Raw genomic sequence first — 25,841 nt, 5'->3', positions numbered from 1 at the left:
TGATGTGTGACTTTAGTTTGTGTGCAAGAAATTCCCATAAACAATGTGATATTGACCAGATTACAAGTTCTCGCAGAGTTGATTAAGGGTAAATATTGTCCAGGATTCCAGGGTGAATTGCTTCCCCCTCATCTCTTCTGACTGAATAGTACTCACTCAGGTATAGACTGGGCTTTTAGCCTGGAGTTTGTATTCAAGATGAGAGGGGGGTAATTTCAAACAAGATAGGAGGGACAAGTTTTTTGTAGAGAATGGTGGGTTCCTGGTATGCACTCCTGGGGTGGCAGTAGAGACAAACATTAGAGGCTTTTAAGAGACATTTAGATACGTACATGAATGTGAGGAAAATGGAAGGATATGGAAATTATGTAGGCAGAAGAGATTAGTTATGTATTTGATTACTAATTTAACTGATTAGGCACAACATTGTGGGCTGAAGGGCCTGTTTCTGAGCTGGCTGTTCTATATTCTATGTTCTATGTAAGTTTCAGGAATAAGAACTTTAGTGGGAAATCTAAATAAAACCTTTGGACAACTGTGAACCTTTAAGAATTGACCGTGTGGTGTTAAACTTATCGAAAAAATTTCCTACTAAAGTGGTTCTTGGCTTCAAAATAAAAGGAACGTTCAAAAACTAAAAGCAGTCCTAAATGGGCATCATGTTGTTTGTTCTTGGGCTGCACAACCATTGTGGCAGTGTTTGCATGCCTGATAGCATGATTGGCAGTGGTGAGCTCAACACCCTATATGCTCACTTTAAAAGGGAGAGTAACTAAACCTGTGTCACTCCTCATAGCAATTCTGTCTTGGAGGCAGATGTCACAACGTGCTTCAAGAGGGTGAACCATCGCAAGGCATCAGGTAGTGTACTTGACAAGATACCGAATTTCTGTGCTGACCAACTAAGTGGAGTGTACTTCAGCCTCTCACTACTACAGTCAGAAATTTCAACCTGCTTCTGAAGTACATCAATCATACGAGTGCCCAAGAAGAGCAGGGTGAGCTGCCTCAATGACTATGACCTAATAGCACTCACATCTACTGTGATGAAGTGCTTTGAGTGGGTGGTCATAGCCAGAATTAACTCCTGCCTGAGCAGGGACCTGGACACACTGCAATTTGTCTATCACCACAATAGATCTATAGCGGATGGTTCTCCACTCTGCCTTGGATCACCTAGACAACAGCAAACATCTCAACACCTGCAATACTGTGCAGAAGTCTTAGGCACTTGTAAAAAAAAAACTCCATAAAGTAAAGATACTTCCAAAATTAATGAAATGAGGAGTTTCTAAATATCAAAAAATGTACTACAAAAGAGCAGTAAACAGTAAAAAAAAACACTAAATCACATCAATATTTAGTGTGCCCAACCTTTGCTTTAAAACTGCATCGATCCTCTTAGGTACACCATTGTGCAGTTTTATTTTTTAAAAATTGGCTGGTAGGAGAACTTGCTACAATTCTTCTGAAGACTTTGGCTGTCTTGCTTCTGTCTCTCCACATTATCCCAGACAGCCTCGATGATGTTGAGATCAGAGCTCCGTGGAGAGCATGCCATCTGAAACCATATGAAAAAATCTAGGGTGCCAAAGACTTTTGCACAGTATTGTACGTCAGACTACTATTTAGTGATTACAGCTCAGCATTCTGCTCCATCATCTTCTCTGTACTAATCAACGAGCTTCAAAACCTGGCCCTGTGTACCTCCCTCAGAACTGGATTCTCATTTCCTTATTGAAAGACCACAGTCAGTGCAATTGGAAATATCATCTCCTCCTTGCTGACTTTCAACACTGACGCACCTCAAGAATGCATGCTTAGCCCACTGCTCTGCTCTCTCTGCACCCTCAAAGACACACCTCAAAGGCCATCTGTAAATTCACTGAAGGCACCACAGTTGTTGGCAGAAACTCAGATGGTGATGAGGGAGCGTACAAGGGTGAGATAGGTCAGCTGGATGAGATGTGTTGCAACAATGGCCTTGCATTTAAAGTCAGTAAGACCAAGAAATTGTTTGTGGACTTCAGGAGGGGGAAATTGGGGGTCCTGAATAAAGGATTGGTAGTGTAAAGGGTGAGCAGCTTCAAGTTCTTGTGCATCAACATCTCAGAGGACCTATATTGTTCCAATCACAAAGAAGGCAAACAAACCTCTACTTGTTGGGAGTTTGAGGAGTTTTGGTATGTCATCAAAAAGACTCTTGCAAATTTCTACAGGCATCACCATTGCGCAGGATTGGAAAAGGCTGCCAAGGTTTGTAAACTCAGCCAGCACCATCATGGGCACTCTCCTCCCCATCATCAAGGACATCTTCAAAACGTGATGCCTCAAGAAGGCAACATCCATCATTAAGGACCTCTATCACCCAGGACATGCCCTCTTCTTATTTGTACCATCAGGGAGGAGGTCAAGGTTCTGAATACACATACTGAACATGTTAGGAACAGCTTCTTCCTGTCTGCCACCAGATTTCTGAATGACCCATTTTATTTCTCTTTTGCATGATTTATTTAATTTTTGGAACATAGTAAGTTTTTTTAATTTATTGTACTGTACTGCTGCTGGAAAACAACTGCCATGGTGGCATAGTGGCTAGCACAATGCTATCACGGCTCAGGGTGTCGCAGTTCAGAGTTCAATCCCAGCAACCTCGGTAAGGAGTCTCTGTATGCCCTCCCCGTGAAAAACGTGAGTTTTCTCTGGCTCCTTCAGTTTTCTCTCACAGTCCAAAGATGTACTAGGCAGGTTAATTGTAAATCGTCCTGTGATTGGGTTAGGGTTATATTGGGGTTGTCAGGGATTGCTGGGCTGTGCAGCTCTAAGGGCCAGGAGGGCCTACTCCGTGCTGTATCTCTAAATAAAGGAAAAGCAGAATTTCATGACATACTGTATGTAATAATAAACTTGATTCAGATGCTGATTCTTAATGTGATCAGCAGTAAGAATGCTGATCACACTCTGTTCCACATTAGGAAACAACATTTTATTTTATTTAGGGATACAGCACAATAACATGCCCTTTCGACCCAACGAGCCCTTGCTGCCTAATTACACCCATGTGACCAATTAACCTACTGACCAACATGTCTTTGGAATGTGGAAGGGGACTGGAGCACCCAGAGGAAATTCACGTAGTCATGGGAAGAATGTACAAACTCCTTACAGACAGCGGAGGTAATTGAGCCCGGGTTGCCGGTGCTGTAAAGTGTTACGCTAGCCACCACAAAAATTAAGAACAGAAATCCGTGTCAGTGAAAAGGCGAAGTGGCCGACCATTTTCTAAAAGTCATTAGTGGATTAGTTGTACACTTAGAGCAGTCCACAATTTTCTTGGTTTTTCGTCTGATAGCAGTATACAATTTAGCAAATTGAGCTTCAGACCTCGCCGTGTGGGTTTGCACTTGCAATATCCATGTTCAAAGCTCAAAGTAAATTTTACTATCAAAGTATGTATTTGTCACTATATACTACCCTCAGATACATTTCCTTGCAGGCATTTGCATTGGAACAATAGAATCAGTGAAAAACTACACACAAAGACAGACAAACAACAGATGTGCAAATGAAAACAAACTGCGCAAACACAATAAATAAGTGAACAAACAAATAAATAATGTTGAGGAAATGAGTCCTTGAAAGTGAGTCTGAGATTGTGGATTCAGTTCAGTGTTGAGGTGAGTGAAGTCATCCACACTGGTTCAAGAGCCTGATGGTTGTAAGGCAATACTGTTCCTGAACCTCATGGCATGGGACCAAAACTCTTATACCTCCTTCTGATGGCAGCAACCAGAAGAGACCATATCATACATGGTGGGGGTACTTGATGATGAATGGTAATTTCTTGTGGAAGCACTGCTTATAGGGAGTTTGTCTATGATGGAATGGACTGTGTTGGTGGTCCACTGATGCACACTGTTAAACCAAAAATTCTGATTTTAGGGAGAATGGACGTGAAAGCACAGAGGAGCATCTGGAGAAATTTCTGAAACGCCCGTTTGCTGCTGTCGTTACTGTGTGGTCGGGAATCTTTCGGAGGGTAGGCCTCAAAATCCCCGGCCTTGCCTGCTTTTGGCAACCGAGAAGGAGGTTGAATCGTTAAGACAGAGATGGCGCTCAGTACTTGGTGTCGGAGAGCTGATCAGAGCTCGAAGTTTTCGGATGACTCAGAGTCAGATTGTGGTCGGCATGGCAGGGAGAGTTTTTCTTCCTTCTCCCGTCTGCTTGAGATGTGGGACATTTGAGAAACTTTGAACTTTACTGTGCTCGCAGACTTCTTCATCAAGTTATGGTATTGTGAACTGTTGTAACTATATGTTATAATTATGTGGTTTTGTCAGTTTTTTCAGTCTTGGTCTGTCCTGTGTTTTGTGATATGCATGTATTACTAAATGACAATAAAAGAGGGCTACATGTCTTCATAATCTAAAAGGTGAAAGTGGTGAAAATCTCAGGAGAACCCCCCAAATCAACAGGTATCTCTTGGATAAATTTATTGTAGCTGTTGTCTATGTTACTTCACCTTAGAAAAACTAAGACGTAGAGAGGGTGTTTCCTATAGCGGGAATCTAACACCACAGGGCACAGCCTCAGAGTACAAGAACAGAGATGAGAATGAATTTCTCATTACTTGGGTGAAATTTCAGCATTCAAACGATGTTTTGATAAGCAGATTGATGGGGGGGGGGTGGTATAGAGGGCTATCGTCCAGAGACTAGGCAGAGTAGTAGTTCGGCATGGACCAGATGGGCCGAAGGGCCTGTTTCTTTGCTGTAGTGTTTTATGACTCTATGACTCTAGAACTAGCCAGTTCTAAGATCAACTGGAAAGGGTGATTATTTGAAATGGTTCAAGACAGGGTTGTGTTCTGAAAGGTGTTACGTCTTGGCTGGAAGCTGAGTTGACCTAGCAAAAATTGAAAGGACTGGATAAAGTGGATGTGGAGAGGATGTTTCATATAGTGGGAGAGGCTTAAGGAGGACCAAAGAGCACGACCTCAGAATACAAAGACGTTCCTTTAGAACAGAAATGAGGAGGGATTTCTTTAGCCAGAGGGTGGTGAATCTGAAATTCATTGACACAGACATCTGTAGAGACCAAGTTACTGGGTATATTTAAAGCAGAAGTTGATAGGTTCTTGATTGGTAAGGGCGTCAAAGGTTTTGGAGGAAAGGCAGGAGAATGGGATTGAGAGGGATAATAAGTCAGCCATAATGGAATGGTGGAGCAGATTCGATGGGCTGATGGCCTAATTCAGCTCCTACGTTTTATGGTCTAAACCCAGGAATGACTTCTGCTGTTTGTGTAGTCAGTTCTATGTTCAGGAAATCTTTGGTTCCATGAGAACAGCTGGCCTGGGTTTTGACCTTGTAGCATTTATCAGGTACCAGTAAGTCCACGTTCCATCTGTTTATTCCAGATGGAAGCATTTGTTTCACTCTGCCTTGATCATGCCACGCCCCATATTGATCCAATCAACGTTACAGAGACTGATGAAAGGTGCCGACTGTTTTTAAGCCATAATTGACCGTGTGCGAAGCAGATGTTTCTGAGATCGCATCATTCCAGACATTTCCTTGACTAGACCATTCACAAACTGCTGTCAATAACTTAAAAACATCACGCACAACTAGTGTTAAGATTGAATTTTGAGGTGAAGTACTCAAAAAATAACCTTAGCACAAGTTATGTGTGGTGTTTTTAAGATACACAATAGTGTTAAAATAGTCAACAATGTTTTAGAAAGGTATATAGAACATATAACAATACCGCACAGTGCAGGCCCTTCAGCCGACAATGTTGTGCCAATCTTGTAACCTACTCTAAGATCATTTTCATCCTTCCCTCCAACATAGCCCACCACTTTTCTATCACCCACGTGCTTATCTAAGAGCTTCTTAAAAGCCCCTAATATATCTGCCTCTACCACCACTCCTGGGTGTGTTCCATGCATGTATCTGTCTCTGTGAAAAAACCTACCTCTGACATCCTCCCTGGTTTGATTCGGGTCTGTCCACAATCAGCCAAAACATATTTCATATAATTCATGTGTCTTGAAGGTCTTATTCAATAGATTTCAGCCCATAAGCTGATACGTTATTGCACTGTTCAGTGAGTGACACCGTTGGGAAGAAATAGTTTTACCTTCCCATTCTCATGAATCACAGGCAGCAGTGTTCCACCTTGAGATTCCAGTGATAAAACAATTAGCCTTCTGTATTAGAGTATGTATATTATCACCATATACCACTCTGAGATTCCTTTACTTGCAGATATTCACAGTAGAACAAAAAAAAAGATTCAATGGGAAATTACACATAAGCAAAGACTGAGAAACAGCCAGTGTGCAAAAGAAGACAAACTGTGCAAAAGTAAAACACCAATAATAAATAATACTGAAGACATGGGTTGTAGAGTCCTTGAAACTGAGCCCATAGGTTATGGAATTTGTTCAGTGTTGAACTGAGTGAAGTTATCCACGCTGGTTCAGGAGCCTGTTGGTTCAAGGGTAATAAGTTCCTGTATCTGATGGCTCCTGAATGTCCTGTCTGATGGTAGCAACAAGAAGTGAGTATGGCCTGGACTGTGGGGATCTTTGACGATGGATGCTGCTTTCTTGCGGCAGAGCTCCTTGTAGATGTGCTCAACGGTGGGGAGGGCTTTAACTGTGATGGACTGGGCTGTATCCTGCTCCTGGGCATTGGGTTTCCATACCATGCCGTGATGCCATTACCTAGGATACTCTCCAACATGCATCTATAGAAGTTTGTCAAAGTTTTTGATGATATGCCAAATCAATGCAAGCTTCTAAGAAAGTAGAGGTGCTGTTGTGCCTTCTTTGTAATAGCTGTTATGGTAGAGTGTAGAGCAGGGTGGTAAAGAAGGCACGTGACATACTTGCCTTCATCTGTTGGAGTGTTGAATATAAACGTCAGGAAATCATGTTGCAGCTGTTTAAAACTTTAATTTGGTCACATTTTGGAGTATCGTATACAGTCCTAGTCACTGCACGTGCAGCTTTGGGGAAGGTGCAGAAGAGGTACACCAGGCTGTTGCCTGGATTAGAGAGTACCAGCTATAAGGAATTAGGACATAGAACATAGATCATTACAGCACAGTACAGGCCCTATGGCTCACAATGTTGTGCCAGTCTTTTAATCTACTCTAACATTAAGCTAACCCTTCCCTCCTATATAATCCTCCATTTTTCATCATCCATGAGCCTATCCAAGAGTCTTTTAAACGCCCCTAATGTAATATCTGTTAGAGAATCTTGTATTGTTTTAAGATCATAAGACATAGGAGCAGAATTAGACCATCCAGACCATCAAGGCTGCTCCATGAATCTGTCATGGCTATTTATTATCCCTCTAAACTCCAGCCTCCTGCCTTCTCTCCATAATGTTTTATAGGCATCCGTTAGTCTCGTGTTGGCGTGTGACCAAGTGGTTAAGGCGTTGGTCTAGTGATTTGAAGGTCGCTAGTTCCAGCCTTGGCTGAGGCAGCGTGTGTGTCCTTGAGCAAGGCGCTTAACCACACATTGCTCTGTGACAACACTGGTGCCAAGCTGTATGGGTCCTAGTGCCCTTCTCTTGGACAACATCGGTGGCAGCATGGAGGGGGTAGACTTGCAGCATGGGCAGCTGCTGGTCTTCCATACAACCTTGCCCAGGCCTGCGCCCTGGAAACTTTCCAAGGCGCAAATCCATGGTCTCATGAGACTAATGGATGCCTATGAGAGTCTCGTGAGACCATGGATTTGCGCCTTGGAAGGTTTCCAGGGCGCAGGCCTGTGCAAGGTTGTATGGAAAACCGGCAGTTGCCCATGCTGCAAGTCTCCCCCCTCCACACCACCGATGTTGTCCAAGGGAAGGGCACTAGGGCCGATACAGCTTAGCACCGATGTCATCGCAGAGTAATGTGTGGTTAAGTGCCTTGCTCAAGGACACAATACGCTGCCTCAGCTGAGGCTCAAACTAGCGACCTTCAGATCACTAGACCGATGCCTTAACCAATTGGCCACGCGCCAACATAATGTTTGACGGTCTTAGTAATCAACAATCTATCAACCTTCGCATTAAATATATCAATGACTTGGCCTTCACAGCCGTCAGTGGCAATGAATCCACGGATTCACCACCCTCTAACCCTCTAACTAAAGAAATTTCTCTTTACCTCTGTTCTAAATGGACCTTTCTAGACCTTTCAGTGTTCGATAGGTTTCACTGAGAACCCCCCCCCCCACCCATCCCTCATTCTTCTAAACTCCAGTGTGTATAGGCCGAGAGCCATTAAAAGTTTCTCATACGGTACGTTAAACCTTCCATTCTCTGAGTTATTCTTGAGAACCTCCTCTGGCCCCTCTCCAATGCCAACTCATCTTTTCTTAGCTAAACCACCCAAAACTGTTCATGATATTCTAAGTGTGGTCTGACCAATGCCTTATAAATCCTCAGCATTACATTATTGCTTTTACAGTATGTACAGTACTAGACCTCTCAAAATGAATGCTGCATTACATTTGCCTTCTTTACCAACCTGCAAGTCAACCTTTAGGAAATCCTGCTTGAAGACTTCCCAAGTCCCTTTGCACATCTGATTTCTGAATTTTCTCCCTATTTAGAAAATAGTCTACATCTTTATTCTTTCTACCAAAGTTATGACCATACACTTCCTTACACTATATTTCATCTACCACTTCTTTGCCCATTCTCTTAATCTGTCTAATTCCTTCTCCAGACTCCCTGCTTCCTCAACACTACCTGTCCCTCCACCTATTTTTGTTCATCATTCAAATCATTGACATATAACTTGAAAAGAAGTGGTCCGAACACTGATCTGTGCAGAACACCACTAGTCAGCAGCAGACAACAAGAAAAGACCCCCTTTATTCTCAACCTTTGCCTCCTGCCAGTCAGTCAATATTCTATCCATGCTAGTATATTTCCTGTAATACCATGGACTCTTATCTTGTTTGGCAGCCTCATGTGCAGGCCATGTCAAAATGTTTCTGAAATTCCGAGTAAAACAATGAAGATTAGGGACTGAGTCAGGGCCAGAAGTTGAGCATTGGTCAGGGACAGGGCTTGCGTTAATGTTATCAGTTGAAGTATGAGTCAGGATTTAGTGTTAGGGACGGGTTAGTTCCACAGGTCAGCTGTAGGCAATGAAAGGCATTTAGAGTTAGAGATTAGGGTTAGTTTAACAGGTTACAGCTCTGATCAGAGATAGGGTTAGATTTAGATTATGAAGACACATAGTCCTCTTTTATTGTCATTTAGTAATGCATGCATTAAGAAATAATACAATATTTCCTCCGGTGTGATATCACAAAACACAGGACAGACCAAGACTGAAAAAACTGACAAAACCGCATAATTATAACATATACAAACGTTTGTAGTTACAACAGTGCAACAATACCATAACTTGATGAAGAAGTCCATGAGCACAGTAAAGTTCAAAGTCTCTCAAATGTCCCACATCTCACGCAGACGGGAGAAGGAAGAAAAACTCTCCCTGCCATGCCGACCACAGTCCGACTCTGAGTCATCCGAAAACTTCGAGCTCTGATCAGCTCTCTGACACCGAGTACTGAGTGCTATCTCTGTCCGAACGATTTGACCTCCTTCTTGGTCGCCAAGAGCAGGCAAGGCTGGGGATTTTGAGGCCTACCCTCCAAAAGACTCCTGACCACGCAGTAACGACAGCAGCGAACGAGCGTTTCAGAAATTTCTCCAGATGTTTCTCTGTGCTTTCGCGTCCATTCTCCATCAAATCAGAATTGTCCACGGCCCCTATTTAACAAATACTTAGTGCTTAGAGATTGGGGCAATGGTTGCAGGTTGAGGCTTAGGTGAGGGACAGAAATTTTTTATTATGACTTGAGAACTAAGCATTTCTATTATGAATGAGTGGGTGCTGGATCTACCCTTTTGCTTATAACCTGTGGTATCATACAGTCTGATCTCCTGTCTCATTCTCTGCAACTTCACTGTTACACATGTGTTCCATTGTTACATTAATGACCATTCAGAAAAATGCTTAATTACCTGCAAATGCCCTTTGAAACGTCCCGCGTTTGGGAATGATGCCTTAGAATTGCCGATCTCTGACTCTCTCTGTCTATGTCAGTTTCACTCTGTCTGTCTCTTCCCCCGCCTCTCTACATCTCCCTCCTTCTGAGGTGGATTCCCCTTTTGGTTATAGGCAACGAGCTTGATTCTGTTTTAGAGAAAGCTGTTCCCCTCCCCTCTGGGTCTTGATGAGGTCACACTGTCAGGTATGAAACCATTGTGACATTGCTTGGTGTTGTCAAGGTGTCGATTGTTGTCATTTTGTATATACTGTCTTCATGGTTACCTGATCTACCAGACACATTCTGTTCCTTGTTGGCTTCTATTAGTCTCTACTGGGAGGCCAGCAAGCACGCCTGTGTGAACATTTTATTTTCCTTGAATCTGTCCCCTTGCCCTTTCATTGTCGAGATGAATGTATCAGTGCACTTGCATATTTTTTATGGGGTGAGAAATTTATTTGACCAACCTATTGCATTCCATTTAAACTGGCAGTTTACAACCTACAAAAGCCCAGATCTCCTGAGAGTGAGAGACATGGAAAGTCAGGATTAGCATGTGATTCAAGCAGAGGCTGTGGTATCCAGAGACTCAGACACTCAGGGTCAGAAAGATGGAGCTTCCCAAAAACCAGGTGGAAAGTAATGTCTCAAACAAGAGAAAGTCTGCAGATGCTGGAGATCCAAGCAACACACCCACAAAATGCTGGAGGAACTCAGCAGGTCAGGCAGCATCTATGGAAAAAAGCATAGTTCACATTTTGGGCTGAGACCCTTCGGCAGGACTGGAGAGAAAAAGCTGAGTAGATTTAAAAGGTAGGGGGAGGGATGAGGTAAAGAACTGGGAAGTTGATTGGTGAAAGAGATATAGGGCTGGAGAAGGCGGAATCTGATAGAAGAGGACAGAAGGCCATGGAAGAAAGAAAAGGGAGGAGGAGCACCAGAGTGAGGTGATGAGTGGGCAAGGAGATAAGGTGAGAGAGGGAAAAGGGGATGGGGAAAGGTAAAAGGGAGGGGGAAATGTCTCATTGCTTGCACTGCACTTGTTGGACAAGAATGAAGATGGCAGCCCACCTTTAGCCCAGTTGTGGGCATTTCTGTTGAGTGCTGTGTTACCTATTCAGAGCCATTCCTGGAAGAGCAGCGGTTTGTTTTAGATCTCAAGTCCCTCTCAGATGCAGAAGCTGAGGGCATTTCTGCCACCACTCCCTACCAGGCTGAGAAAACATACCACAGATCCACAGATTTACTCCCACCTTACGCAGGAGACTGTTTTCAATTTACTCTCTCCCCCAACACCTTCTGCAGTCAGGAATCAAGCTTTCCTATCAATCGAGGAAGGAGGGCAGTGTCCAAGACGCATCCTCCAGCCATTGTGGCTTTCTTTCAACACACCTCAGTGCGTTTTAAATCCTGGAAGGCTGGCATGTGTAACCCACTGTAGCAACAGCTGACAAAAAGGACTTAAAGCTTTCTCACCCTTCAAGCTTAGCTAGTAGAGTTGCCTTAATATAAATAATTTTACTGTAAATAATTTTGTTGAACATAATTATTAATGTATCACTATACTAAATAATTTCAATATAAAATATTGATAAAGTAATTGCCCTTTGGCGAAGGCGTGAATTGATAGATGTTTTTTAGTGTGGTTTTGTCATTGACATGTTTACTGAGATACAGTAAAAAGCTTTTGTTTGGTTTGCCATCCAAACAGATCATTCCATACATAAGTACATCAAGGCAGCAAAAAGAAAATGAAATGCAGAGAAAATGCAGTGCACTACAGGTCAATAAGCAAAGTGCAAGGACCACGTCGGGGTAGATTGGGAGATCAAAATTCATCTTTTAGCGTATGAGGTTTATTCAAGATTCTGATAACAGTGAATTAGAAGCAGTCCTTGAGTCTAGTGATATGTGTCTTAAAGCTTTTATAAACCTACCAGATAGGAGAGGGAAGAACAGAGAATGATTGGGCTGAGAGCGGTCTTTGATCATGTTGGCTGCTTTCTTGAGGCATTGGGAAGTGCGGACAGAGTCAGAGGAAGGGAGGCTGTTTTTTTGTGAAGGACTGGGCTGTGTTCATAATTCTCTGCAGTATCTTGGACTCTGGTGCTGAGTAATTGCCATACCAAGACGTGATGCATTCATACAGAATATCTTCTATGTTGCATCAGTGAAAATTGGTGAGAGTCTTTGAGGTTGAACTGGATTTCCTTAGCCTTCAGAGAAAGTAGACATCAGTGCACTTTCTTGGCTGTAAAATCAATGTGGCTGGACCAGCAGAAAGTGTTGGTCTCAGGTTGAAGCTCTCAACTAGCTCTGCCCTCTTTACAAAATTATGAGGGGCATAAATAAGGTACACAGTCAGAACTTTTCCCTGCAGGTAGAAAATATCTAAAACCAATGGATAGATAAGCGTTAGAGGGTATCTGAGGTTTTCACCTATGGAGCAGGTAGTGGGGTTAAGTACTGTCATGTAAAGTACATAGAGGAGCTCTTGAATAGCCAAGTTGCAGACCAAGTGCTGGTAACTGAGATTAGTTCAAGATGTCACCAATAAGTGGCTAGCCCTTTGTGTGCAGCTCCGATGGGAATCGTCGTATATTCCCGTTTAGGACAACTGTAGCTGAAATCCACAGTCACAGCCAGGGGTACTTCAGTAAGCAACATCGTTCTTCACCATTCTCCACAAAGATGAGACAGTTCAGCTGTTTAAAGACAGAGGAGATGGAGTATGCTTTATGATTAACTCATTGTGGTGCACAGATGTGGCAGTTCTGTCTCAATCCTGCTTACCTGACATGGAACATCTAGCAGTCAAATGTTGTCCATTTTATCTGCTGAGGGTGTTTTCTGCCATCATGCTGGTAGTGGTGTATATTCCACCTCTGGACAACATCAGGCAGGCACTTGAGGGGTTGAGCATCATAATCAGCAGACACGAAACAGCATACCCTGATGCCTTCCCTATAATAGTGGGGAATTTCAACCAAGCTAGCTTGAAGAAGTCTCTAAATAGCTACCATCAACATATTACCTGTGGAACCAGAGAAATCACTTGACCACTGTTATCTATCTATCTATCTATCTCTCTCTCTCTCTCTCTCTCTCTCTCTCTCTCTCTCTCTCTCTCTCCCCCCCCCCCTCCCTCTCCCCCCCCCCTTGAATGGATACCACCATCAGGAACACCATCCCATACCCACACTTTGGAAAGTCCGATCACCTGGGTGTACAGCTATTCTATAAGCAAAGACTGAAGACTGCAACACCAGTGGTGAGGACCAAGAAGGTATGCTCAAGGGAGGCAGAGTAGTAGTACAGGACTGCTTTGAGTCAGGGGAATGGATAATATTCAGGAATTCATCATCAAATCTGAACATGCCACAATTGTCATCGACTTCATCAAGACCTGTGTGGATGAGTGTGTGCCTTTGAGAACGTACCAAACATACCCAAGCCAAAAGCCGTGGATGAACCATAGTCTCTTGAGAGCTAGATCTGCAGCAAAGACTGATGATCCAGAACTATACAAGAAGTCTGGGTATGGCCTACGGAAGGCTATTTTAAGAGGGTGAAAGCAATTCTGATCGAGATTAGAGTTGTAATTGGATGCATGTTAGCTCTGGCAGGGTTTGCAGGCCATTGCTTCTTAAAAAGCGAAGCCAAACATCATGAATGGCTGTGATTCTTCACTCCTGGATGGGCTCAAGGCATTTTATGTACACTTTGAAAAGGAGAATAAAACTACACCTATGAGAATCCCTACAGTATCTGGTGACCCTGTGATCTCTGTCTTGAAGGCTCACATCAGAACCATCTCAAAACATCAAACCCCAATGGTGTCCCTGGTAGGGCTCTGAAAACCTGTACCAACAACTGGTGGAGTGTTTGAGGACATCTTGAATCTCTCACTACTACAGTAGGAGGTTCCCACCTTCTTTAAAAGGGCAGCAATCATTTCAGTGCCCAAGAAGAGCAGGGTGAGCTGCCTCAATGACTTATCGCCCTCTCACATCTAATGTGATAAAATATTTTAAGAAGTTGGCCATGGCTAGAATCAGCTCCTACCTAAGCAAGAACCTGGACCTGCTGCAATTTGTCTGTCTCCACAATAGGTCTACGGTGGATGAAATCTCACTGGCTCTTCACTTGGCCTTGGATCACCTGGAAAATTTTGCTACCCACGTCAGGCTGCTGTTTATGGATTACAGCTCAGCATTCAACACAACCATATCATCAGTTCTAGGCAACAAGCTCCAAGACCTGGGCCACTGTACCTCCCTCTGCAACTGATCTTTAACTTCCTTACCGGGAGACCACAGTCTGTGTGGATGGGAAATCACACCTCTTTCTCACTGACAGTTAACCCAGGCGCACTACAAGGATATGTGCTTAGCCCACTACTCTGCTCTCTGTTGTTGTTGTTGAGTACCATTGACTCATGGTGACCCTATGGATAGTGTAGTCATCCATGGGGTTTTCGTGGCAAGATACAGAAGTAGATTGTCAGGCCTTTCTTTCGCACTGCTGCCCAGGTTGGAACACGGCGGATATGAACTCAGGACCATCTACCTTGAAGTCCAGTGCTAATGCCACTACACCATGGCTAGGCACAGCTCAAACACCATCTATACATTTGCCAATGACACAACTATTGTTGACTGAATTTCAGATGGTGACAAGGAGGCGTACAGGACTGAGGTAGATCAGCTGGTTGAGTGGTGTATCAACAACAACCTTGCACCCTATATTTGTAAGACCAAGGAATTGATTATGGACTCAGGAAGAAGTTGTTGAGGGAACACACACCAATCCTCATTGAGGGATCAGCAGTGGAAAGGGTGAGCAGTTTCAAGTTCCTGAGTGACACCCCTGAAGATCTATCTTAGGCCCAGCATATTGATGCAGTTACAAAGAAAGCATGACAGTGGCTATATTTCATTAAGCATTTGAGAAGACTTGGTATGTCACAAGACACTGGCAAATTTCTACTGATATACCATGGAGAACATTCTAACTGGTTGCATCACTGTCTGGTACAGAGGGGCCATTACACGGGATAAGAAAAAACTGCAGAAACTTGTAAACTCGGCCAGCTCCATCGTGGACACTAGCATTCCCAGCATCGAGGACACCTTCAAATCACGATGCTTCAAAGAAGTGGCAACCATCATTAAGGACCCCCATCTCCAGGACGTACCCTCTTCTCATTGCTTTCATCAGGGAAGAAGCTGTTCCTGAAACACTGAGTGTGTGTCTTCATGCTGAAGACACACACCCAACATGTCAGGAACAGCTTCCTCTCCTCCACCATCAGGTTTCTGAATGGGCAATAAACCCATGAACACTGCCTCACTAATTTTTTTCTTCCTTTCTTTTTGGACTACCTAATTTAATTTATTATTCTATATACACAGTTCGTTCATTCATTATGTACAGTGTTGTTTGACATAGCCGATCATGGTCGTTCCATGACCATGGTTGTTCATGGCAAATTTTCCTACAGAAATGATTTGCCATCGCCTTCTTCTGGGCAATGTCTTTACAAGACGGGTGACCCCAGCCATTACCGATACTCTTCAGAGATTGTCTACCTGGCGTCAGTGGTCACATAAGCAGGGCTTGTGATATGCACCAGCTGCTCATATGACCGCCACCTGCTCCCATGGCTTCATGTGACCCTGATCTGGAGGCTAAGCAGGTGCTACACCTTGCCCAAGGGTGATCTACAGGCTAGTAGAGGGAAGGAGTGCTTTACTCCTCCTTTGGTAGAGACATATCTCCACCCTGCCACCCATAATACATTCCTTATTGTAATTTATAGTTCTTTTATTATTATGTTTTGCAATATACAGCTGCCACAAAAAAAACAAATTTCATGACATATGTCAGTGATATTAAATCTGTTGCTGGTGTTGTGGACTACTTGAAGGTTCGCATGGACAAAGCTTGCAAAGTGTCTGTTCTGTGCTGCTTGACTCTTGGTATGGGAAGCAATTTCCTTTTAGGACAGTTTATAGTTCTCTGTGTTTGAAGTTTAAAGTGAACTCTGTTCCACAAAGCAGCAAATACAGAAAATGATGAAAATATATTGTGTGATGTTCTGGTCGCCCCATTATAGGAAGTCTGTGGAGGCTTCGGAGAGGGTACAGAAGAGATTCACCTGTTTGCTATCTGGATTGAAGAGTATTAAATATAAGGAGAGGTGGAACAAACTTGGATCCTATTATCTGACCTGTCAGAGGTCGAGGGGAGATCTGATAAAGGTTTATAAAAGTATATGAGGCCTAGATAGGGTAGAGAGTCTCTTTCCCTAGGATAAAGATGTCAGATACTAAAGTCTTCCTGAAAACAGACTGCAGGGAGTTATGAAGTTGAGAAGCAGGACCACAAAGATAGTAATGTCGGGATTACTGTCTGTGCCACGTGACAGTGTATAGGAATAGAATGAGGTGGAGGATAAATGCGTGGCTGGGGGATTGGAGCAGGGGGCAGGGAATCAGATTTCTGGATCATTGGGACCTCTTTTGGGGCAGATGTGACCTGTACAAAAAGGACTGGTTGCACTTGAATCCCAGGGGGACCAATATCCTGGTGGGGAGGTTTGCTAAACTAGGATTGCTGGGGGTGGGAACCAAACTGGAAAAAAGGGCAATTAGCTCACAAATAGAGAAAGCTTGAAGACAGTGCAAGAGGGAGGATAGGCCGGTGATAGAGTAGGGACGTGCTCAGACCGATGGTTTGAGATGCGTCTATTTTAATGCAAGAAGCAGCATAAACAAAGCGGATGAGCTTAGAGTGTGGATCAGTACTTGGAGCTATGATGTTGTGGCCATTACAGAGACTTGGATGACTCAGGAGCAGGAATGGTTACTTCAAGTGCCAGGCTTTAGATGTTTCAGAAAGGACAGGGAGGGAGGCAAAAAAGGTGGGAGCGTGGCACTGTTAATCAGGGATAGTTGTCATGGCTGCAGAAAAGGAGGAAGTCATGCAGGGGTTGTCTATGGGTGGAAGTTAGGAATAGGAAGGGGTCAATAACTCTACTGGGTGTTTTTTTATAGACCACCCAATAGTAACAGGGACATCGAGGAGCAGATAGTGAGACAGATTCTGGAAAGGTGTAATTATAACAGGGTTGTTGTGGTGAGAGTTTTTTATTTCCCAAATAACGATTGGCATGTCCCTAGAGCAAGGGATTTAGATGGGGTGGAATTTGTAAGGTGTGTTCAGGAAGGTTTCTTGACACAATATGTAGATAAGCTTACAAGAGGAGAGGCGGTACTTGATCTGGTATTGGGAAATGAACCTGGTCAGGTGTCAGATCTCTCAGTGGGAGAGCTTTTTGGAGATAGTGATCACAATTTTATCGCCTTTACCATAGCATTAGAGAGGGATAGGAATAGACAAGTTAGGAAAATGCTTAATTGGAGTAGGGAAATATGAGGCTATCAGGTAGGAACTTGGAAGCATAAATTGGGAACAGATGTTCTCAGGGAAATGTAAGGAAGAAACGTGGCAAATGTTCAGGGGATATTTGCATGGAGTTCTGCATAGGTACGTTCCAATGAGACAGGGAAAGGATGGTAAGGTACAGGAACCATGGTGTACAAAGGCTGTTGTAAATCTAGTCAAGAAGAAAAGAAGAGCTTACGAAAAGTTCAAAAAACTAGCTAATGATAGAGATCTAGAAGATTATAAGGCTAGCAGGAAGGAGTTTAAGAAGGAAATTAGGAGAGCCAGAAGGGACCATGAGAAGGCCTTGGCGGACAGGATTAAGGAAAATCCCAAGGCACTCTACAAATATGTGAAGAGCAAGAGGATAAGATGTGAGAGAATAGGACCAATCAAGTGTGACAGTGGAAGAGTATGTATGGAACCGGAGGGGATAGCAGAAGAGGATATGCTGGAGCTTTTGGAAAGCATCAAGTTGGGTAAGTCACCGGGACCGGACAGGATGTACCTCAGTCTACTGTGGGAGGTGAGGGAGGAGAATGCTGAGCCTTTGGTGATGATCTTTGCATCATCAATGGGGATGGGAGAAGTTCCGAAAGATTGGAGGGTAGCGGATGTTGTTCCCTTATTCAAGAAGGGAGTAGAGATAGCTCAGGAAGTTATAGACCAGTGAGTCTTACTTCAGTGGTTGGTAAGTTGATGGAAAAGATCCTGAGATGCAGGATTTATGAACATTTGGACAGGCGTAATATGATTAGGAATAGTCAGCATGGCTTTGTCAAAAGCAGGTCGTGCCTTACGAGCCTGATTGAATTTTTTGAGGATGTGACTAAACACATTGATGAAGGTAGAGTCGAGATGTAGTGTATATGGATTTCAGCAAGGCATTTGATAAGGTACCCCATGCAAGGCCTATTGAGAAAGTAAAGAGGCATGGGATCCAAGGGGACTTTGCTTTGTGGATCCAGAACTGGCTTGCCCACAGAAGGCAAAGCATGGTTGTAGACAGGTCATATTCTGCAAGGAGGTCAGTGACCAGTGGTGTGCCTCAGAGATCTGTTCTGAGACCCCTATTCTTCATGATTTTTATAAATGACCTGGATGAGGAAGTGGAGGGATGGGGTAGTAAATTGCTGATGACACAAAGGTTGGGGGTGTTGTGGATAGTGTGGAGGGCTGTCTGAGGTTACAGCGGGACATTGATAGGATGGAAAACTGGGCTGAGAAGTGGCAGATGGAGTTCAACCCAGGTAAATGTGAGATGGTTCATTTTGGTAGGTCAAATATGATGGCGGAATATAGTATTAATGGTGAGACTCTTGGCATTGTGGAAGATCAGAGGGAACTTGGGGTCCGAGTCCATAGGACACTCAAAGCTGCTGCGCAGGTTGACTCTGTGGTTAAGAAGGCATACGGTGCATTGGCCTTCATCAATCATGGGATTGAGTTTAAGAGCCGAGAGGTAATGTTGCAGCTAAATAGGACCCTGGTCGGACCCCACTTGGAGTTCTGGTTGCCTCACTATAGGAAGGATGTGGAAACCATAGAAAGGCTGCAGAGGAGATTTACAAGGATGTTGCCTGGATTGGGGAGATTGCCTTCTGAGAATAGGTGTAGGGAGCAGGGTTTCAGATTTCAGGATAGTTGGGACCTCTTCTGGGGCAGGTGGGACCTGTACAGGAGAGACGGGTTACACCTGAACTACAGGGAGACCAATATCCTTTCAGGGAGGTTTGTTAATGCTATTGGGGGGGCTTTAAACTAGATTTGCAAGGGGATGGGAACCACAGTACCAGAGCTGACAGTGTGGCTGGGGTGAAAATAAATGATGTTAAAAGTTCAAGGAAATCCACTAATAGAAAGGTTGTGAGTGGTGGTAAAATTCTTCTGAGGTGTATATATTTCAATGCTAGGAGTATTGCGGGGAAGCCGGATGAGTTGAGGGCGTGGATTGACACATGGAATTATGACGTTGTAGCAATTAGTGAAACTTGGCTACAGGAGGGGCAGGACTGGCAGCTTAATATTCCAGGGTTCCGATGTTTCAGATGTGATCGAGGCAGAGGAATGAAAGGTGGGGGAGTGGCATTGCTTGTTAGGGAAAATATTACAGCAGTGCTCAGGCAGGACAGATTAGAGCCCTTGTGGGTGGAGCTGAGAAACGGGAAGGGTATGGCCACATTAGTGGGATTGTATTACAGACCACCCAATAGTCAAAGAGAATTGGAAGTGCAAATCTGCAGAGAGATAGCAGGCAACCGCAGGAAACATAAAGTTGTGGTGGTAGGGGATTTTAATTTTCCATATATTGATTGGGTCTCCCATACTGTTAGGGGTCTAGATGGTTTAGAGTTTGTAAAATGTGTTCAGGAAAGTTTTCTAAATCAATATATAGAGGGACCAACTAGAGGGGATGCAATATTGGATCTCCTGTTAGGAAACGAGGTAGGACAAGTGACAGAAGTCTGTGTAGGGGAGCACTTTGGTTCCAGTGATCATAACACCATTAGTTTCAACTTGATCATGGACAGGGATAGATCTGGTCCTAGGGTTGAGGTTCTTAACTGGAAGAAGGCCAAATTTGAAGAAATGAGAAAGGAACTAAAAAGCGTGGATTGAGACAGGTTGTTCTCTGGCAAGGATGTGATCGGTAGGTGGGAAGCCTTCAAAGTAGAAATTTTGAGAGTGCAGAATTTGTATGTTCCTGCAAGGTGAATAGGAATAAGGAATCTTGGTTCTCAAGGGATATTGCAACTCTGATAAAGAAGAAGAGGGAGTTATATGACATGTATAGGAAGCAGGGAGTAAATAAGTTGCTTGAGGAGTATAAGAAGTGCAAGAAAATATTTAAGAAGGAAATCAGGAGGGCTAAAAGAAGACATGAGGTTGCCTTGGCAGACGAAGGATAATCCAAAGAGCTTTTACAGGTATATTAAGAGCAAAAAGGATTGTAAGGGATAAAATAGGTCCTCTTGAAGGTCAGAGTGGTCGGCTATGTGCGGAACCAAAGGAAATGGGGGAGATCTTAAATAGGTTTTTTGCATCTGTGTTTACTAAGGAAACTGGCATGAAGTCTATGGAATTAAGGGAAACAAGTAGTGAGATCATGGAAACTGTACAGGTCGAAAAGGAGGAAGTCCTTGCTGTCTTGAGGAAAATTAAAGTGGATAAATCCCCAGGACCTGACAGAGTGTTCCCTCGAACCTTGAAGGAGACTAGTGTTGAAATTGCAGGGGCCCTGGCTGAAATATTTAAAATGTTGCTGTCTACAGGTGAGGTGCCGGAGGATTGGAGAGTGGCTCATGTTGTTCCGTTGTTTAAAAAAGGATCGAAAGGTAATCCGGGAAATTATAGGCCAGTAAGTTTAACATCGGTAGTAGGTAAGTTATTGGAGGGAGTACTAAGAGACAGAATCTACAAGCATTTGGATAGACTGGGACTTATTAGGGAGAGTCAACATGGTTTTGTGCGTGGTAGGTCATGTTTGACCAATCTATTGGAGTTTTTCGAGGAGGTTACCAGGAAAGTGGATGAAGGGAAGGCAGTGGATATTGTCTACATGGACTTCAGTAAGGCCTTTGACAAGGTCCCGCATGGGAGGTTAGTTAGGAAAATTCAGTCGCTAGGTATACATGGAGAGGTGGTAAATTGGATTAGACATTGGCTCGATGGAAGAAGCCAGAGAGTGGTGGTAGAGAATTGCTTCTCTTAGTGGAGGCCTGTGACTAGTGATGTGCCACAGGAATCAGTGCTGGGTCCATTGTTATTTGTCATCTATATCAATGATCTGGATGATAATGTGGTAAATTGGATCAGCAAGTTTGCTGATGATACAAAGATTGGAGGTGTAGTAGACAGTGAGGAAGGTTTTCAGAGCCTGCAGAGGGACTTGGACCAGCTGGAAAAATGGGCTAAAAAATGGCAGATGGAGTTTAATACTGACAAGTGTGAGGTATTGCACGTTGGAAGGACAAACCAACGTCGAACATACAGGGTTAATGGTAAGGCACTGAGGAGTGCAGTGGAACAGAGAGATCTGGGAATACAGGTACAAAATTCCCTAAAAGTGGCGTCACAGTTAGATAGGGTCGTAAAGAGAGCTTTTGGTACATTGGCCTTTATTAATCAAAGTATTGAGTATAAGAGCTGGAATGTTATGATGAGGTTGTATAAGGCATTGGTGAGGCTGAATCTGGAGTATTGTGTTCAGTTTTGGTCACCAAATTACAGGAAGGATATAAATAAGGTTGAAAGAGTGCAGAGAAGGTTTACAAGGATGTTGCCGGGACTTGAGAAACTCAGTTACAGAGAAAGGTTGAATAGGTTGGGACTTTATTCCCTGGAGCGTAGAAGAATGAGGGGAGATTTGATAGAAGTATATAAAATTATGATGGGTATAGATAGAGTGAATGCAAGCAGGCTTTTTCCACTGAGGCAAGGGGAGAACAAAACCAGAGAACATGGGTTAAGGGTGAGGGGGGAAAAGTTTAAAGGGAACATTAGAGGGGACTTCTTTACACAGAGAGTGGTGGGAGTATGGAATGAGCTGCCAGACGAGGTGGTAAATACGGGTTCTTTTTTAACATTTAAGAATAAATTGGACAGATACATGGATGGGAGATGCATGGAGGGATATGGTCCGTGTGCAGGTCAGTGGGACTAGGCAGAAAATAGTTTGGCACAGCCAAGAAGGGCCAAAAGGCCTGTTTCTGTGCTGTAGTTTCTATGGTTTCTATGGTTGAGTGAACTCGGCCTTTTCTCCTTGGAGCAACGGCAGGTGAGAGGTGATCTGATAGAGGTGTACAAGATGATGAGAGGCATTGATCGTGTGGCTAGTCAGAGGCTTTTTCCCAGGGCTGAAATGGCTAGCATGAGAGGGCACAGTTTTAAGGTGCTTGGAAGCAGATACAGAGGAGATGCCAGGGGTAAGTTTTTTTACGCAGAGAGTGGTGAATGTGTGGAATGGGCTGCTGGCGACAGTGGTGGAGGCGGATACTATAGGGTCTATTTAAGAGACTCCTGGATAGGTACATGGAACTTAGAAAAATAGAGGGCTATGGGTAACTCTAGGTAATTTCTAAGGGAAGGATATGTTCGACACAGCTTTGTGGGCTGAAGGGTCTGTATTGTGCTGTAGGTTTCCTATGTTTCTAAATACTTCCCTTCCCTCGCTCTCCTGATGGCTCTGTGGCAGACCGCAAACTAGTCCTACTGCCTCATGCTCTTCCTGCAGTGGGATTAGTTTGGGGAGGACACAGGACTCTAGGGAGAGTACAGGGCAGTAAGATTAATTTGAGGACAGACAGTTCTCTAGGGAGAGGATGGGGAAAGGGAATTAGTTTTGGATATAATACAAAGTTGTGGAGAGAGAATAGGGGAGTACTATTAGTCTGAATACAATGATAGAATAGATGGAAGATAGTACAGGGTGGTGAGATTAGTTTGGGGGCTGACAGATTGCTTTGGAAATAGAGCTGGACACTGTCATTATTTAGACACTAACGTAGTGCTGTGGGGAGAGGTGGGCAGTGGCATGTGTTTGAGTTCTGAAACTGCTGCCTGGGGAGTGAAGGTGTGTGGTATCGGTGGAGAGAGAGAGCAGGGAAATGCGATTGGTTTGGGGACTGACACAGATCTTTGGGGAGAGAGTACGATGTTGGGATTGATTTGGCAACTGTCACCAGGTTTTAGGGAAAGACGGGCCTGTGGGATTAGTATGGGCTAGAAGGAGAATGTGGGTGTGTGTGTGAGCTTTGAGGCTGACTGAAGGCTGTTGGGAGAGAGTGGACCAGTGGGATTAATTTACAAACTGACGCAGTGCTTCGTGAAGAGGGCAAGCCAGTGGAAATACTTCCAGGGCTCATACAGGGATGGAAGGAGAGTGAGAGGATGAGTAAGCTTGGGCGCTGACACATGGCTGTTGGAGAGAGCAGGCTTCTGATATCCACCTGGGACTGAGATTGACTCAGGGATGTGGGTTAGAGTGAGGCAGGAAAGTAGAGCTACTAGGATCTGATGTTTCAATCCCTATGGTAAGTCGGCACTCTTGATGTTGGCAGTGGGCTTGGAGTGGTGACAAGGAGGGAGGGTAGGTACGACATCGGGGTCATCAGGTGGGCACCCTCCTTCTTTGACATTTCATTGATAAGCCCACGACGTCTCCAGAGGTCTCAACGGTGCTACCTGGCGTCCCAGATACACCCCCCTCAGTTCCATACTCTCCTGTCTTCATCTTGCAGCCCAGTTGTTGTCTTTCCTTTTAATCCAAATCCAATTGCTGCTTTCTTCTGCTGCATTTGACAAGGACTTGTTTGCTTGTTGGAGGGAGTGACCCCTCACCCCCATCTTCTTCAATAGACTGGTCGTAGATGTAGCAACGAATCCCCTGCATCCCACTTCTACAGGGAAAATCTTGGTCTTCCAGCCATTCTGGGCATCTTCAGTTGCCAGTTCAGAGTACTTGATCCTTTACTTCTCATAAGCTTCTTCGACACCATCTTCCCATGGTACTGTCAATTCCACAACATATGCCAGCATGGCTGTTGTGGACCACAGGACCATGTCTGGCCGGAGTATTGTAGCCGCAATGTCTGGGGAAAACACAAGCTTTTTTTCCAAGTCCATATCCATTTTCCAATCCTGAGCAACCTACAGAATGCTTACATCTTTTGATGTTTTATGGTGCTCTGGAGGTTGGCCTGCTGGTTAGTTTGAGGACTGACACAGAGTAAGTTCCTGTGTCTGATTTCAGGCAGAGTGCAGAGTTCTGAAGGAGTATTCTGAGTTCTGGTTTCTGGATAAGTGAGAAGGTAGGAAAAGGGGGTTGAGAAGGATAATAAATCAGCCATGATGGAATGGCAGAGCCGAATTGATTGGCTGGATGGCATAATTCTGCTCCTATGTCTTATGGTCTAAGTTAAATTCTTATCCCTTTCTGAACTTTTTGTCTTTGTATTTGTTCTGGAGACTTACGACACCCCTCCTGCACTTTCCTTCCCTTTTACTTTATCCTTACTTTTCCAAACAGTTGAACATACTATTCAACCCATCCCACTGACTGCAATTTTGCCCCATCATCTTCCTATCCTTCCTCAGTCTCACTACACACTGTATCTACTTGTATACCAATTGTCTCATTCTCTGCCCTATCACCACAGTCTGCCAAATCGTCCTGATCTTACCCACACCAGCTCGTTACTTCCCTTGAGATCCTGCTTTTCAGCTCTCTACCTAACTCTCTCCACTCTTTCTTCAGGACCTCCTCCTTTTTCCTACAATGTGTACCACAACTTCAGGCTGCTCGCCTTCCACATTTAGAATGCTGTGGACTTGATCTGACACAATCCTGACCCTGGCACCTGGGCGGCAACATACCATCTGTGTGTCTCTTTCATGTCCACGGAATATCCTGTCTGTTTCTCTAACTATTGAATCCCCCCTCCCTTCTGAGCCACAGAGCCAAACTCAGACCTGGTCGCCGCAGCTTTCCCTGGTAGGGCATCCCCACAATAATATCCAAAGTGGTATACTTATTATTGAGATAAATGACCACAGGGGTACTCTGCACTGGCTGCTTATTTCCTTTCCTTCTCCTGACAGTCACCCAGCTACCTGCCTCCTACAATTTAGGGGTGACTACCTCCCTGTAGCTCCTATCTGGACCTTTCAGCATTTGGTAGATAATCTCACCTTGCAGCCAAGATGTAACACTTCTCAGGACACAACCCTGACTTCAGCCATTTCAAATAATTACACTTTCCAGTTTATCTCAGTACTGGTCAGTTCTATGAAATATTATCAACCACGAATGGTAACTCCACTTATTTTATTTGGAGATACAGCGTGGTGGCAGGCGCTGTCCAATTACATCTATGTGACCAATTATCCTACTAACCTGTGTGTCTTTGCAACATGAGAGGAAACCAGAGCACCTGGAAGAAACTCACACGGTCCTGGGGAGAACATAGTCCTTACAGACAGTGGCAGAAATTGAACCAGGATCACGAGTGGTAATAGTGTTATGCTAACTACTACGTTACCATGCCATCCCAAAGAGGGATCGTTTCTCTTGCTCCCTCTCCACAGATGCTGCCTGACTTCTGTATGAGTCAAAAGTCATCCAGCTGCAGCTCCAGTTCCCTTACATGGTTTTTATGCAGATGTACTACAATAAAAAGCTTGTCTTGCATAGTATCCATGTAGCTGGACCTGCATGAACGCTATGCAAAACAAGCTTTTTATTGTACCTTGCTACGTGTGACAATAGTAACCAATTTACCAGTGACTTTATACACCTCTACAAAGTCACTCCACA

At 44.0% G+C, this 25,841-nt stretch overlaps 1 protein-coding gene across 5 annotated transcripts in view; it reads left to right on the top strand.

The window, feature by feature from the left end:
* Window positions 1-25,841, top strand: part of LOC140199279 (ATP-binding cassette sub-family B member 6-like) — a 265,085-nt gene that overhangs the window by 206,123 nt on the left and 33,121 nt on the right. The window contains exon 19 of one of the 5 annotated variants that reach the window (XM_072261070.1): window positions 3,943-4,347. The exons of the other annotated variants lie outside the window; for them this stretch is intronic. Within the exon in view, the coding sequence (XP_072117171.1) occupies window positions 3,943-4,102 (160 nt within the window). The 3' untranslated portion in view covers window positions 4,103-4,347. Of the gene's footprint in view, window positions 1-3,942; window positions 4,348-25,841 lie in introns of those variants that run through there. 5 annotated transcript variants of the gene reach the window in all.

The sequence above is a fragment of the Mobula birostris genome, chromosome 6, assembly GCF_030028105.1.
Source record: "Mobula birostris isolate sMobBir1 chromosome 6, sMobBir1.hap1, whole genome shotgun sequence".
Taxonomy (NCBI): domain Eukaryota; kingdom Metazoa; phylum Chordata; class Chondrichthyes; order Myliobatiformes; family Myliobatidae; genus Mobula; species Mobula birostris.
The sequence above is the reverse complement of the archived record's forward strand: the minus strand, read 5'-3'. Positions and strand labels throughout refer to the sequence as shown.